The sequence below is a fragment of the Ochotona curzoniae genome, unplaced genomic scaffold (assembly GCF_017591425.1).
Source record: "Ochotona curzoniae isolate NIBS_2020 unplaced genomic scaffold, NIBS_Ocur_1.0 contig_883, whole genome shotgun sequence".
Taxonomy (NCBI): domain Eukaryota; kingdom Metazoa; phylum Chordata; class Mammalia; order Lagomorpha; family Ochotonidae; genus Ochotona; species Ochotona curzoniae.
Genome location: NW_024466599.1, coordinates 47,844,099 through 47,859,699, shown reverse-complemented (window position 1 = coordinate 47,859,699; position 15,601 = coordinate 47,844,099). Strand labels below are relative to the sequence as shown.

The 15,601-nt window shown below is 40.3% G+C and overlaps 1 protein-coding gene across 2 annotated transcripts in view; it reads right to left on the bottom strand.

Annotated features, from left to right (window-relative positions):
* Positions 1-14,458, bottom strand: part of EFEMP1 (EGF containing fibulin extracellular matrix protein 1) — a 54,192-nt gene extending 39,734 nt beyond the window's left edge. Inside the window, exons 1-4 of one of the 2 annotated variants that reach the window (XM_040993427.1) lie at positions 14,388-14,458; positions 12,978-13,065; positions 9,141-9,189; positions 8,585-8,974 (exon numbers count right to left, since the gene is read on the bottom strand). In XM_040993427.1, coding sequence (XP_040849361.1) covers positions 8,585-8,974; positions 9,141-9,189; positions 12,978-13,058 — 520 coding nt within the window. In that variant the 5' untranslated portion in view covers positions 13,059-13,065; positions 14,388-14,458. Of the gene's footprint in view, positions 1-8,584; positions 8,975-9,140; positions 9,190-12,977; positions 13,066-14,147; positions 14,164-14,387 lie in introns of those variants that run through there. The other variant, XM_040993425.1, reaches the window with a different exon arrangement.
* Between the last annotated feature and the right edge of the window lie 1,143 nt (positions 14,459-15,601).

Sequence of the window (15,601 nt, the reverse complement as noted above, 5' to 3'; positions counted from 1 at the left end):
TTTCTGGCCTTACAGGGAGATGAATACTACATGATTTCATTTTATGTGGAATGTAAAAAATTCCAACTAATAGAAGGAAAGAAAATGTGGGTAAGGGGGTGAGGATAAGTGGGGAGGTGCTACTCAAATGGTAAGTTTCACTTAGAATGAGTTTTAATATCGTTGTGCAGGACAATGTCTAGAGTTATTAATAATACTTGCACGTGCTGGAATCCCAGATGGGCACTGGTTCGTGTCCTGGCTGCTCCACTTCCCATCCAGCTCCTTGACTCTGGGCTGGGAAAGCAGTGGAGGATGACCCCAAAACCTTGGTATCATGCATCCATGTGGGAGACCCAGAAGAAGCTCTGTATTCTGGCTTTGGATTGGCTTAGCTCTTGCCGTTGCACCCACTTGGGGAATGAACCAGCATATGGAAGATCTTTCTCTCTCTTTCTACTTCTCTCTGTAGATTTGCCTTTTCAATAAATATAAATAAATCTTTTAAAAAGATTTGTAAGGATGTAATAGTCTCTCTCTTTTAAAAAAAGATTTTGTTTTTATTAGAAAAACAGATTTACAGAGAAGGAGAGACAGAGAGAAAGATCTTCCATCTGCTAGTTCATTCCTTAAATGGCCAGAATGGCTAGAGCTGATCTGATTAGAAGCCAGGAGTCAGGAGTTTCTTCCGGGTTTTGCATGTGGGTACAGAGTCCCAAAGCTTTGGGGCATCTTCTACTGGTTTTCTCAGTTGTAAGTATGGAGCTGGACCAGAAGTGGAGCAGCTGGGACTAGAACAAGTGCCCACATGATATGCTAGTACTGACAGGCTACAGATTGGCCAGTTGAGCCATTGTGGTGGCTCTGAGAATCTCGGAATACTAATGGACACAGTGAACTTTCATAAAATGGAGACATATGCCTTATACATAGGGATTTCAAATATGTTTTTGACACTGGTTTAATTTTTAAAATTAAGGTTTTCTAATGATTGAAAATCATTGGTTCATACAAATAAAAAGAAAACTTTTTATCAATGACTTACTCCACAGTAAGTAAAACACAACACAGTTTTGGAAAATGTTTAGGCAGAGTCAGATAAATTAGTATTTTGTTGTGCACAGTTACCGAGGATAAAAGTAGCCGTAGATGTTTGTCATGCAAGCTGTTAAGCACCACTGGTAGTTTTCTTCCAGCATCATCTTTTTAAAAAGTTTTATTGTATTTGTATGTAAGGCAGATTTTATAGGGAGAAAAAGGGAGAATGCTGGTTCACTATACAAATGGCCACATTGGCCAGGGCTGGGCTTGGTGCAAGTCCTAGGAGCTTCATGTGGGTCTCCCATGTGAGTGGCAAGGTCACAAGCACTTGGGTGATCTTGTGCTGATTTTCCAACCACATTAGCAGGGAGCTGGATCAGAAGTGGAGTAGCTGGGATTCAAACTGACACTCATATGGGACGCCTGTGCTTTCACGTGGTGTCACCTGCTGGACCATAAAACCAACTCTAGATCACTCCTTTCTACCTTGACTATCAAACTACAACAGCAAGTGGCTCTCCATATCGCTTGAATTCATTGAACACTAAGTGAATGGCTTTGTGTTCTGTTTGATCAATTTTAGTTGCTCTATTGCCTGGTTAACTCAAAGGATTATAGATGTACATCTATTTGAAAGGTAGTTGATGTTTTAGAACTTAATTTGTTACCAATCTCAAGTTCTTAGTTTAGTTAGCACACATTTATGTAACAGGAATTCTGTATCTCCCCTTTTGTTTCCTCTGTGCCCTGTGAAATTGACAGTGATAAACGGCATTTATTGCTGTCAATATCTTGGCACTCAGTCTTTCTTTCGTGTCATTTTTTAAATTCCACTTTTGAAGTTAAACCTTGACAAATCATTTAGGTTTATACTACAAACCTGAAAAAATGTCTAATCACACAATCACAACTTTTTTTTTCTTGCCAATGCAGTTTTCTTGATCAGCTTTATTTTGGAGTATGCAATTTGCAGTTACCTCCTAGAAAAAAGCAGCATGCTAATGAATTTCAGATGTTGCATGAATTACTTATTTGTACATTCGTGCAAAATCAAACACATTTGGGACACATTTTGTTTACTCTTTGGTTTCAAAGAATGAAATTGTGCCAAAAACTCAACAAGTGCAAAGGCAATTCTTACAAAAGGGCAACTTGTTGATTTCAGAGACTATAGCTTGAAACTTTCTGCTGGAAAAAGAAATAATGAGCCAATACCAGTGCACATTCCTGAAGTTATCCAGGCTTGCAATTCTACTCTAATCTTCTTTTCACTTCTACGGGGCAAGGGAAATTCATTCCACAGATTAAGTGTTAACTAGTCTTAACAAGAATCTTCTTGTCTTTGATTGGGAGTTACATCTTTGATCAAGTTTAAATCAAACAGAATACATTTATGTGAATGCTGTTCGAATATGTGATGTCTTGCAGAGTCTAAATAATAAGATGATCACCTGTGGATCTAGTACTGGAAGGTTTCCTTATTTTGTTAACTGAAAGGTATTTTAACTTGTCATTGTATGGTGCCATACAAACTGGATCTGCAAACAGCACTGCCTCATTGCACATTTTTGTGCCATGATCTTATGGGGTGGTGGTGGTCCCCTGTAGAATATATAGGTATCACTGGGTATAGGTCATCAGCATAACCAGCACACACCTTAAAAGTTTCATCCCCTGATGATTTAAGGATAGGTTATTTTTTTCATATTTGCAGGCTTTACGGAGCGATGTGAGACTCTCCTCTTTGCTTTTCTTAAGATATACCTTTTTCCCTCAAGAAAGCACAAATGATGTCCGTGGTTCAGAGTCGTAGTTCTAACCAGGCCTCATGATGATCTCTGGTTAGGGATCATAGCACCGATGATGACAAGAAATGTGAGAAATAAAGCAGGCACATTATTCTTTCCTAGAAGTAGAATGTATATTTTAAATGTACTCACTACTTCACATATCTCATGTCATGCATTTTGACTCTGCCTCTGATTTTTGTAGCTGAATGCTCTAAATCAAAGTTAGGACGCTGATTCTAAAACATTGACCAAGCACCAAAATTCTCGGATTGTTGAAATATAGATTGCTGCATACCAATCCCAGAGTTTCTGATTTAGTAGGTCTGGTAAAGTACGCAGGGATTTGCATGACTAAGAAGTTGGCAGCTGATGCAGGGGACCACAGTTCTGGAACCATGGGATTAAGGAGTTGTATAGTATTGTCTTTTGCTACAGAAGAGTGATCATACTGACTTTTTTAGTCCTTCTACCACAAACACTTATCATTTTTAAAATAGTGAATTTTAAAGACATTTTTTGAAGCTATAAGATTCACATGCTATCCACAAATGAGTATTAAACTGTCTTCAAATGACTGAAAATCAATAACTGCAGTATTTTTCAAAGTATGAAACAATGCTAAATATTTTGGAGGTAATTAATTACTCATATTGCATTATATGAGCTTATTAAAAAAGTAATTAAGTTTTTCCTATTAATTCAATGCCTATCAATTTATTTAGCTTTAGGGAAATTTCAGGTACTTAAAGGTAATTAGTAACCAAAAACAATGAAGAACTGTAAGCACGCTACATGCTTGTTTTACTTTCTGTTTCAAGTATTTTTTTAAGTTAATATCATAATTTACTCAATTATAGTCTTCCTTTTGTAAAATATCTATTTTCTGAGATCAAAGTTCTTCACTGGGCTGTATAATTATATGTAATGAAAATTAGGCATTTCCTCACAAAACTAACCCACGCAGGCAGAGAACTTAATAGCATTAGTCAGGATTAACAAAAGGACAGTGTTTGAAAGTTAGTAATAACAATGCCAGGTATGCAGAACCTCTTGATTACACTATAATTTATAAATCCTTTTTTGGATATTAGATCATTTAATTTTAAAATTAAAGAAGTCAAAGAAAGATGTCCCAAGTATCTGCGAAGCTTAACTTGTTAATTCAAGTTTCCCTTTTCAAAGCAGATGTATAGATAATAACTTCTTTCCTTCTCAAAACAGTATTTTAGTTATCTTTATGTTCATAAAGAAATATACAGAAGATAACAGATGGTCCCCAGAGCATTGTTTATTCCTTTAGATTTTATAGAAAGAAAATTATTTTCAAAAAGTGAAACTGTTAAATATGATAATATGATACTGGACTCTCTGCCATTGTCCATACCTACAATGTCAGGATACGCTTAAATAGCAGAATGACCAACTTATGGATTGTTTATGAAGGACTGTACTATTATAATAATATAGGGGAAATCAGTGGAGGGAGAGGTTTTGGTAAAGGAGAAAAGGAAATCCCAGAGCCTATGGAGCTGTATCATAAAATAATACTTTTAAAAAGATATGCAAAAGCTTTTTTTATGGAAAGCAATGACAGAAAAAACCCTCTTAGTTGCTTCTATAGCCTAATTAGTGACAAGAATGAAATCAATCATTGAAAACATATTTTAAAATTGAAAAACAATTAGCAAAACATAAAAATGTACAGAAGAAGCAGGGTGTGAACTTTTTCCAAGCAGAAATGTGAAGAAATGAGCCTATATGGTGAAGCATATTTCTAAGTTTGTTGTATAGTCTGGGTCTCTAAGATGTGAAGTTTGAAACTGTGTGGAGACCTTCACACTAGGGAACTGCTGGGTAGAATCCCTAAAAGGGCAAAGAAAGGTTCTGTCCAAGTACTTAGAAGTCAATGAAATCTGCTTGATGAAAAATCAAACCAAATTTAATAGAATAACCTCACTGGAGAAACGAGATCATTGAGAAATGGCTCTACTTAGAACTTGCTCACTGTTAGCTGTGATATAGAGGGATTTGGCTGAAGGACTATGCCAGAGTGATCAACTCTTCTGCTTGCATGAGATTTTGATATTTTCTGGTACATGGAACTTTTACAACCCAAACAGTCCTGGAAGACAGAGACAGTTGAAATTCTAAGGTATGTTTTCATGTCCCTCAGTGACACCTTTATATCACAAGACCCAGCTACCATACTCCGGATTTGGCTCCATATTCTGTTCCATAAGGTATCTGAATTGGGTTTATTCATTGACAACATAGTTCCTACAGCAGCTGAGCAGTCATAGATTGACATATGATCAGGTCTTGCAGTAGCTTAATTGCCAGCTATGTTTATGATATGTTGTATAAGTTTTTGCAAGTCCTATTAAATGAACAGAATCCTTTAAATTGAACAATCAATGTTTTCTCTTTCTTGTCAATGCCCAAATGATTTTTCTCTGCTACAAAAATAGAACTCTTGGAAAATTATATGTGATAAAAACAATCCCATCTCAATTTGAATTGGTGATTTGTAACTCCATCATTTTTGAGGAGGATTACATAAAGGCTATGCCCTAACGACTTAGAAAACTAAAGATGAGCCATAATGGATTACAACATACTTCTTATTCGTCCAACTTCCTTTTGGCAGATATGAATATCTGCTAAATATGAGGTACATAATGTCATGGAATTAATTAATTTTCTAAAGCTATGACTCTAGACATATAATATTGAAATTACCCTCATATAGCTTTATAGCTGCCAAGGATAATACCAGTCATGTGAAACTTATTGTGACCAGAAGCCCCCTCATTTGACAAAAATTATCTGAAAATATCTGTTCACTGTGGCTTGATTGTTGGGTGTTATATTACATTTCAAATCTCTTTTTTTTTTTTCACAAAACTAAAAGGAAACACACGCAAAAAAAGAGTAAAAGTGTCATTTAAAAAATTAAACTGTCAAAGCTTAGACAGTTTATACTGCACATTAAAGAATCTCATAGTATTACTTCAATTATAAGCTTTCTGTGATATAGTACATTTGAAGATATAATTGATTTTAAGACTAAAGGACAGATTTCAACCCTTACATAAAAATATTCTCAGTTTTCAGTTATATAATAATAAGCTATACCTACTGAAAAATATATGTGGAAAAAGGAAATAATTTTTATATGTTTGACTCAGCTGTGGGCTTTCATTTATTCTAATTCAGCTGCCATATTAAATGTGTTTGGATTATTGGGTATAAGTATGTAACATTCAAATGGGAATGGAGATCTTTATTAAAACAGAAGGTTCCTCAAACTCCATCATGATGTCAGAAATATAGATTCTTAGAGCATATTATTATTTTAAGCAGAGGTCTCCACACTTCCACATTAGTTATAAAACGTTATTTTGTGCTGCTGGCCTGGAATGAGAAAGTCATACATCTGCAGGCAATTAGAAGAAGCTGGACTGCATGTTTGATTAGCTCAATAATAAACGGGCATAAGTGTTACTCGACTTATGTTAGTCAGATTCCCTAGATAGATTATCCTGTTGTTATCATATGAAATAACCGCCTTTTATCAACAATTAAGTAAATCCACATTTATGGGCACTTTGTAAAATTGTGAAATGGGAAGAAATCCAACTTAAGCCTTAAGTCATCCAAAAAACTTTTAACCCAGCTTTCAGTGGTACAGACTCCAATCCCAAGTTTTAGAAATTGGTTGAATTAGATAGAGCAGTTTGGGTTGGGAATGTTCTAGGTATATACAATAAATATGTTTTTAACATCTTCCCTGTGCAAAAACAGTTAAATGTTCAGTTTATAGTCACCAGAATGATTAGAAATGTTTTATTAAATGAAAGGTATTTTGATGTAATCTAAATATTTTCCCTGATAAAACAAAATAGGATATCATTTCCTTGGTTTGTAATACAGGTTCTACTATGACCAATGATTTTTGTTAGTCTTAAGTATGCATAATTATAGAATTTCTTCCTTCAGTTTAGGTATCATTCTTGCACATAATCCAAAGTGTCAATGATGAAGTGAAAACTACTTTAGGAAATTATCCATTTATTTATCTTTTTCCCCCTCCTAAGTGCCATAAAAGTATACAGCATCTGAAGTGCTAAAAATAACTCAGTCCATAAAAGTCAGCACTTTAAAAAAGTTATCTGCAAACCTTTTTCAGTAAAAATACAACTAAATCTTCTGACCTAATTTTATATTTAAGTAACATCTCTGACAGTTGGTACATAAAGAAACTCAAGGTATTTTTATCATTATTTACCCAAATGTTCTATAACAATAACTTGAGCAGTGTAACTCCCTGACATGATCCTTAAATTCAATATCAGAATATTGAGCAGATGCTGAAGCATTCATCATCGATATTGGAACTCTGACTCATGACAGTAACATGAAACAGATGCTAATGTAATGTGCCCTCTGAAAAGTGACACCGTCCAAGCACGAGTTAGCTATTGATGTGGGGTACTTAAAATTTGAACATAAAATAGAGAATAATGAAAGTCAGATCATGGGATATTTGCTTACTTCATTTATAAGCCATTTAAAAAATCTAGTGTCTCTCAGGCAGAAGATAAAACAAAGTGCCTTTGAATGAGGGAAGCTTCCCAGGGCACCCAGGAGCTGCATCATCTTAATGCGACAGCTGTATAATCCTGATTGAGCCCCTCCGTGTTAAGGAAGGAAGATCCTCTCTTCCTTGTTTCTAAGAGGTCAGAAAGTCAGAAATTTTGGGCTCTTTCCACAGCCCTCATGTGGTGGTACCAGGGAGCCTGGGTAACAGGGAGCTACCCAGTCCCTCATGCCATCTTGTAACACAGTTGTTACATCAGGCAGTTCTGAAGGGGTTTGCTAAGAAGAAAAAGGGAAATAAAATTGTTCAGCACAGTCCAGTTCGTTAATGCTCTACATGTCTTCAAAGCCCAAGATTCTTATCACTTTGTTAGCATGAGCCTACAGCTGTTTCTAGAACACACACTGATGTGTACTCCTTGTGAAAATAAACAGAGAAGCCCAGGCAGATGATGCCATGGTGCAAGTGACAGAATGAAAATGTGCTCACATGACAGCTTTAAAAGGGACATAAATGGGATAAATGAAGGCTCCCTCCAAGATTTTCAATAAAAGCTCAAGCCCATTCTTTATTTCTGAGTGAGGAAAACAAGTTCAGTGGCAAATTGAGTGATAAGAGCATCGAGAAACTAAAGGATGCAGTAACTTACAGCACAATTTCAAATTCCAGATGAACACACTGACCACTGCTTTGGTAGCTCTGAATCTAGTGTTTACCTGCCTGGATCTGAAGACTGGTTCTGCATTTACCACCTGTGTGGCCTCTGGTTCTCATACTTGGCTCTGCACTTGGAACCTCATGGGAAGCTTAAAAAAATTCCTATGCCAGGAACCTCCCTACACCCCCACTCCGCCCCCACCAGAGGCTGGAACTGGGCTAGCGTGTGGCTTTGTCATGAAGTAGTTTTCAGGGTTCCCAAGTGACTCTAGTTGTGTGCATCTAGGGTTGGGAACCACTGATGAGCTTTCCTAGCCACGATTTTCTCCACAGTAAAATGATGATACCCATAGCAACAACCTATTGGGAACACTCCAGTGCTTATGCTAATGCAGAAAAAAGCGCATAGTATAACATGTAGCACCAGGGAAGTCCCCACTCTGTGAGCCAGTGTCATCCTCAGCACAAGGTGCACTTGGGCAAGAATGTTCTTTTTAGTGAAAGAAATCATGCTCACCTTGGCACACGTTATGCTCACTCTGCTCATAGCCTGCTGCACACTGGATCCGGTGGGAAGGGTTGGCAGGAATGCGTTGAGGGTCGGCTGGGTTCCTCCGGATGACAAAGTTGTTGCGGCCAGTTTGAATTTCAGGACCTGCAACTGCAGCAGCACTGGCCACAAATCCACCCCCAGGCACCACTCCACTGGCTGCCATGCTGCTGGCAGCTACACTTCCGGTAGTGGCACCCGAGGCTGCTTCGGCTGCTGGTGGTGATTCTACCTGAGGTTGTTCATTATTCACAATAATCTGGGCTGTTTTGGGAAGGCAAAGGTATCCTCCATAGTGGTTGACACATTTCATTCCACCTTTGCAAGCGTCTGGAACAATGTCACATTCATCAATATCTGTGGTAGTAATAACGTAAGTCAGGACTCTTTTCAGAGGTAAAAGAAAACATGTAAATATATGCCCATGCCTTTCTGGTGTAAGACAAACAGGACAGAGAGGCGATGCATGCAAAAGAGACAAAAAGCCAAGTTCAAAGGGGAGCAATTTCTGAAGCTGGCTTACCTTTGCACTGCTGTCTGACAGGGTCCCACTCGTAGCCGTCAGTGCATTGCTGTGAAGAAAGCAACCAAGACAGGGCCAGGAGATAGTTACTTGGTTTGTCTCCTCCCTGAGAAGTCCCATTCTTACAGAGATGCCCTTGTGCTGGAGTCCAAATATTATGATGAGATGGGCAGTTTCACATTCTCTAGCTTAGTCATAGACCTTTTTTCAAGGACAAGATTTGGCAGCTCTGAGGTTCCTGTCTTAATCATCAGCTGCCTCTACTCTTCTGTTGGGTTAACTGCTCATCACCATCTTGTTAGAATTCTTGTCTTTCCGTATTCAGAGTGATCTTTCTTAATCTATCTGTTCTTTAGAAAAATATTTGCCCCATTTTTCTATATTGTACATTTTACTTAAAAATAAATGAAAAAGCCGAGTTCCTTTTCATCAGTCTTTAACTACTAAGCCATTCAAACATTCACCCTTTTTTTCCCCTTTCCCACCTACCTCTCACACCTGCCCTTCCTCCTAGCCTCAGTTCCTATAGAGCCTCACTGGTTCACTCACTGCATAAACTATCTCACAGGAACATTCTCACTGTAGGCGTTATCCTAGGCTCTGGGAATGCATAGGTAATCATGAGTTTGGCCACCTTCTCAAGAACCCCACAGGGCAGAGGGGCAGACAGATGGGTAGACAAGTTGGAGCAAGCTTTCACATGGAGTCAACACAAGTGTGTGTGTGTGAGGAAGTAGTGGGGGACACAGCTGGGGACTGTGTGATGGGTAGATGGGTGTGACAGGGCAGCGAGGAGGTGGTCAGAGGATTAGGTGTTCCAAGAACAGAATTTTCCAGGATATATGGGAATTCAAGAAAGAGGGACCGTTAGGAGTAAATGCAAACATTGTTGAAGACAGAAGGCACTGCAGGTTGTTCAAGGTAAGGGTGAGGTTAGAGAGACTGGGCCAAGTCTGGGAAACCTCTCTTTGGCACAGGGAAGAATCAGATTTCACCCTGAAGATCAGCGGTTCTTTAGCTTTACGCCCAGATATCATCTGGAATGTCTATTATAAAAATGCAATATTCATGGGCTCCCTAAAGAGTCTGATTCCATAAAGTGTAAGGTGGGGTCTAAACATCCCACATGAATTCCACACAGGTTTTCTATGGGCTCCACCTTGACAATTTTTAATCTCAGGAAACAATTTGATTGGATGCTCATTTGAGAGTCACCATGAGGAAGATGCTTCAGGAAGGACTGTGCAAAAGTGGAGCCAAAAAATGTATGCCGTAACAGGGTTGAGATTTGTCAGGGACACAACAGAGACTTGGCAAACATACTGTAGAAGTAACTGAATGGATGCGGAGGTCAACTGAAAGATTTTACTGCTATTTGAACTTTCCTAAAATGAAAGCTAAGCTCATAGTTATTCTCCAGACTGGCTCCTCTCAATCTCCCAAACATATCCAAGATGCAACCATGTTTCTTAGAACTTGGGGATACCACTCTTAACACCTCCTGACTTCCCCATTGATGTTCCTCTAAACTCTGCTGCTATGTGCCAGTTTCCACATGTGGCATATTGGTACAAGCTCTTCTGGGCTCCTGAGTGGGCGGGCAGAGCTTGGCGTCTCTTCATTGTGCACACTGCCTCCTCCACCATCATTCTTGTTTTCTCCCTCTGAGAGGCTACCAGTCACCTGCAGATTTTTCACCTCTCATTATTACCCTGATCTCTAGGTGCCTTGCAGGTTCTTTCCACTACCAGTCTAGCAGACTTGACCTTATTGTGTCCTGGCCCTGTTTTGGGTGTTTTCATCTCCAGCCTTTATTGATGCCATACCAGGTGACTTAGCTGCCACTCAGTCCTTTCATATCAAAAGAAGGTCATAAAGACTCAGGAATCAGCTAGCACTAACACCAGTCACCTCCTTGTTAGTAACTGACATAATTTGTGTAACAGTCTCATTAGCACCAGTTTAGCAACTTTGTAGTTCTCAATAGTGTCTTTTTTCTTAGAATAAACTACTTTCAGGCTGGGTTGTTTTAGGAAACAAACCAACCTAAATTCTTCTGATAGTGATAGAACTTGCTTATACATCTTGAGTATGGAAGGGGTCAGGAGGCTCTCTTGCAATTGCCAGGCCACTCTTTGGATTGGTAAAAATGCCAGTGCATTTGAACAGTATATATTGTACATGGAGAAGGTTTGTGGTTTGCTGTAGGTATTTGATTCCAGTACCTTTAATATGGGTCTACCATTAAATAAGCCTAGATGAAATTTAGCTTCCCCACTCACTGGCCATCTAGTTAGACACTCTATGATCCACAGTACTATCAGCAGGAGGATGATACTACTTACCTCACACTTCACTCAAAAACTAAAAGGAGATAATGTCTTCACAGTGGAATAACTGTACACTGGCTATATCCTGTCCTTCAATTACAAACTACTAGACGGATACAATTCAGAAGAAGATAGAACTAATTTTAGAACCAAAGGGTTTATGACAATATTAACATTTCCTAGTTAGTGCTCCTAAAACTGTAATGTCTAATCCACAGAGAAATTTCTCTGCTAAAAATAAGACTTTGGCTATTAGCAAAAGAAAAGATGCATATAATAAATAATTATAAAAGCAATAAAATATTTCATTTGATAAGAGTATAAAAGTGAGCAATGAAGGTATTAAATTTAGCCAGACTAACAAAACATTTTTATTTGAAGATTAACAGCATATGCATTCATTTTTCTTGCTTTATTTATCTTTAGCAAGGGAGGCAAGTGCATTTAACATCAATCTAGCAAACATTTATATTAGAATATTTTATTTATAGTTGATCTGAAAAACAGAAAAGAGTATTTGCCAAGTGAATGCTCACATTCTAGGGATAACACAAAGTGAGATAATGTTTATTATCGGTAATTGACATTAGCTCACTTTCTAGAGTTTTATTTTCAAAATTTTTCACATTCTTTTCAGTAGGATTACTTAATTTTAATTTGGGAGCAAACAGAAAAATGTGTTTTTCATATCTCAATCCAGGACAAATGTCATCTGCCTCACAGCACTGTTTAAAGACAGGAAAACACAGAGGAGAGGTGCAAGCAAACTCACAAAGAAATGGTATAAGGATGCCCTATGCTGGTCTCTCTGTATCTACTCCTGGCAGTGGGAGGAACCAACTGATATTTTCAATTTCTTATTAAACATTAATTGTTTTCATGCAGTTAATTAAGTATTAGTTGGAAACATCAGAGATACTGTTTAGATTGTACAAAACTAAGCTGCACAAACAGCATTTAAAAACCATTTTTAGCAAATCTTGCACCTGGTACAGGTGACACAAATCGTATCTAAAGGGCATGTGGATGAGTTTATTAAACGCTAAACCTATCTATAGGCTTTGGAATGCAGTAAAGATCACTTACAGGACAATATATGTCACAGCCCCAAATGGGCTTGGCATTCTTATTTGACTTGAGTGTGTAGGTTTTTACCTGTATGCATGAATAGGCAGGAATTCAGGCATCTGGTTTCTTAACCCCATTAATTTACTGACTATGTTGCACACATGTAGCTCACTTTGGTTCTAATTTAAAGGGGTTCTCTTTTTTGGCCTTGCACAAATGACATTCGGGTCCTCACCTCAGGTGGTGCTCCACATGAATTTGTGAAAGGACCAGGAGCAATTTCCAACAAATCTTAAATGTGAACTGTGGTGAAGTTCTGTTTCATTTATCACCCTTCACCCTTACAGCCCGCCGACACCAATAGGGATGGGGTACCTCTTTCTGGGTCTTACAATGCAGCATCATCACTGCACTGATCTCCAATCCCCTCATCCCTTACCGTGTAAGTGATGGTTTCTTCTGTGTCCTGTGACTTGACCAGCGCCAGAGTCAGCATAGTTAGAAAAAAGGCTTTCAACATTGTGAATCTTAAAGAAAACAGGACAAACGGATGTTTAGTGCTGGCTGCAGGGGAAAGAAAACTTTGGCAGTGAATCAACGGGCAGAGGCTGGAAGGTTTGGAGGTGGAGGGAGGGAGCTGAGGCTCCACCGCACCCAACTTCCAATCAGCCTTCTCATCTCCCCTCCCCCTTTCCAACCTCCCCCACAACCCCCAAAACTAGGCGCTCACGACCCGCGGTTACAGAATTACATTTTATTTTTCTCCCTCTCTTTATGAGGGCTCTCCAAAATGTGCTCGGAAAACATGCAGTATGAAAACAAACAAACAACTGTATGGACTCCACATTTTCTGCACCAAAATAAATTTATCTTTGAATTGCATTTTCCCACGAGCTTTTGAGTTCGCAATTATATACAGAGGATATTCGGCGTGATTTTCTACTGCATCTACCTAGCAGACCCAGAACCAGGGATGAAGGGGGAAAAATACGATAATCAATCTCAAAGCAATCGTATTTTTTTTCCCTCCAGAGCTCGAGGTGGGGCAGGAATTTCCCTGGATGGTTAAAGCTTTTCCTCTATTAACACCTCCAGGAAGCAGAGTTCCTCGCCAAGTTAGCAAGCATTTCTGCGAACCAGTAAGAATTACCTTGGCCTCAAACTTTCAATTGATCGCTATTATTATGTTCTGAGAGAAAATGCTACCGCTGCTTCTCTCATCACGACCCCCTCCCTCCGTCCCCGTCCCGACCCCGGCATTTCCATTCCATTCTCTACAGTTTGTTTAAAAACCTCGGGTTGTGTGAAAGAGCAGCCCGGGAAGTCCGATCGCCTCGTGTCTTAATTCAAGGACCGGGGCTATCCTCCACAAGGAGCGCCTGGAGCCCAAAGCACCAGTCCTGGGCTCCCGCCTCGGCCACCCGCAGGGAAATAAGATCCCTTTTTGAGCAGTGACCAGCCAGCAGCGCCTCGGCTGCTTGGCGCCGCAGCTTCCAACCAGCTCCTGTGGAATCCAGGTGTGGCTGCGATCTTGCACAGTGATTCCCTGGAGCCTTCCGAACCACCTTTGGGGCAAAGCCCTGCTGGCTTGCCGTCGGGGCGCACATACTTGCCCATCCCGACAGATGTCAGCCGAGGACTGGGTCCTGCTGGATAGATTGCATTCCAAGCCGCGCACCTCTCCACCACCCTCTCTACCAGGGGGACCCTGTGCAAGCTGGGGCAACGCTCGGTGTGTGCATGGAGGGAGCTCTTGCACCCCTCAGGTCTCCCCGTCTCACTCCTTGGTGCGCGGTCCCGGCGGGCATTGGGTGCGCCCGGGGTGAATACCGGGGTCCGGGGCTCCTACCTGCGCGGCCGCGCTGCGCTCCGGCCCGGGCAGCGAGGGGAGTGCGCAGGGGAGGGCAGCCCCGTGGGTCTGAGCTGGCGAGGTCTGGCAGCGTTCGCGGAGGCAGGAGGAGGAGGAGAAAGGGAGGGAACGTGGGAGGGTGAAGGGGGGCGGGGGAGAGAACGGAGGGAGGCGCAACCGCTGAGTCAAGCGCTGAGAGCCGGGCGCGCCGCTGGGTCCGCACCCCCTGCGCCAGGGCCTCCTTGGCGCCGACTGGCCTGCCTGCCCCTCCAGCCCATCGCTTCCCACACTCCAAGGGACCCTAAGGCCAAACAGGGAATCTTCGAGATGCTCCCAGCCTCCGGGACCATCCCTGAAATCCTGGGGAGGGGAAACTTCTAGAGGGCTTCTGAAGTACCCAGAAATTGCTGAACTCTTTTTTTTCCCCCTAGTAAGTGATCTTAGGAGAGTAAATGAAGCCCATTCATGAGATCAGTCCTGTTGCTGTATCTTTCAGATTTTTTATTTTGAGGGGGTGTCTCCTTTTTCAGATGGAGAAAAATGAGCAAGCATGCATTCATTCAGCAAATACTATGTATACTACTATGTATAAAGTATTGGGAATGGGCCAAGTAGAACTCACACTAACCAAATTGTGAGGTAGGGGTTTTTGTTCAGAGTTCTTGTATGTGTGTATGTGTGTATGTGTGTATGTGTGTATGTGTGTGTGTGTGTGTGTGTGTGTGTGTGTGTGTGTGTGTGTGTGTCCCTTTTGGGCATTTGCATCTTTTCCTTTCTCCCCCGGCTCACTTGCCAGAGTAAATAACAGTGCTTATTCAAAGTTGGTCATTTCACTTTGGCCTTTCACAGTTATGGAAGAATGTTATGAAAAAAAAAGTACTACATATTACATGTTTTTTTGTGACTTCATCAACACATACCACACAGAGTGCGATTATATCCAAAGACTCCCACTGGAAAGTTAGAGTAATAGTTTGCTTTAAAGCAGCTGTGTCTTTTGAGAACTGAACAACCAATGACAAGAATACTTCAGAAAGTTCATGGAAATGCATAGCATGAAAAAAAGCTATGCATGGATTTCAAATGTTTTTGCACTCAACATATTTTTAAATTCCATTTTCCTGGTGTGTGGGGGTGGGGAGAGAAGTATGGTTATCTTAAAACTTAATTCCTCTTGATTCCCCGCCTTTTGGGTAAGATCAGGTGAAGAAACA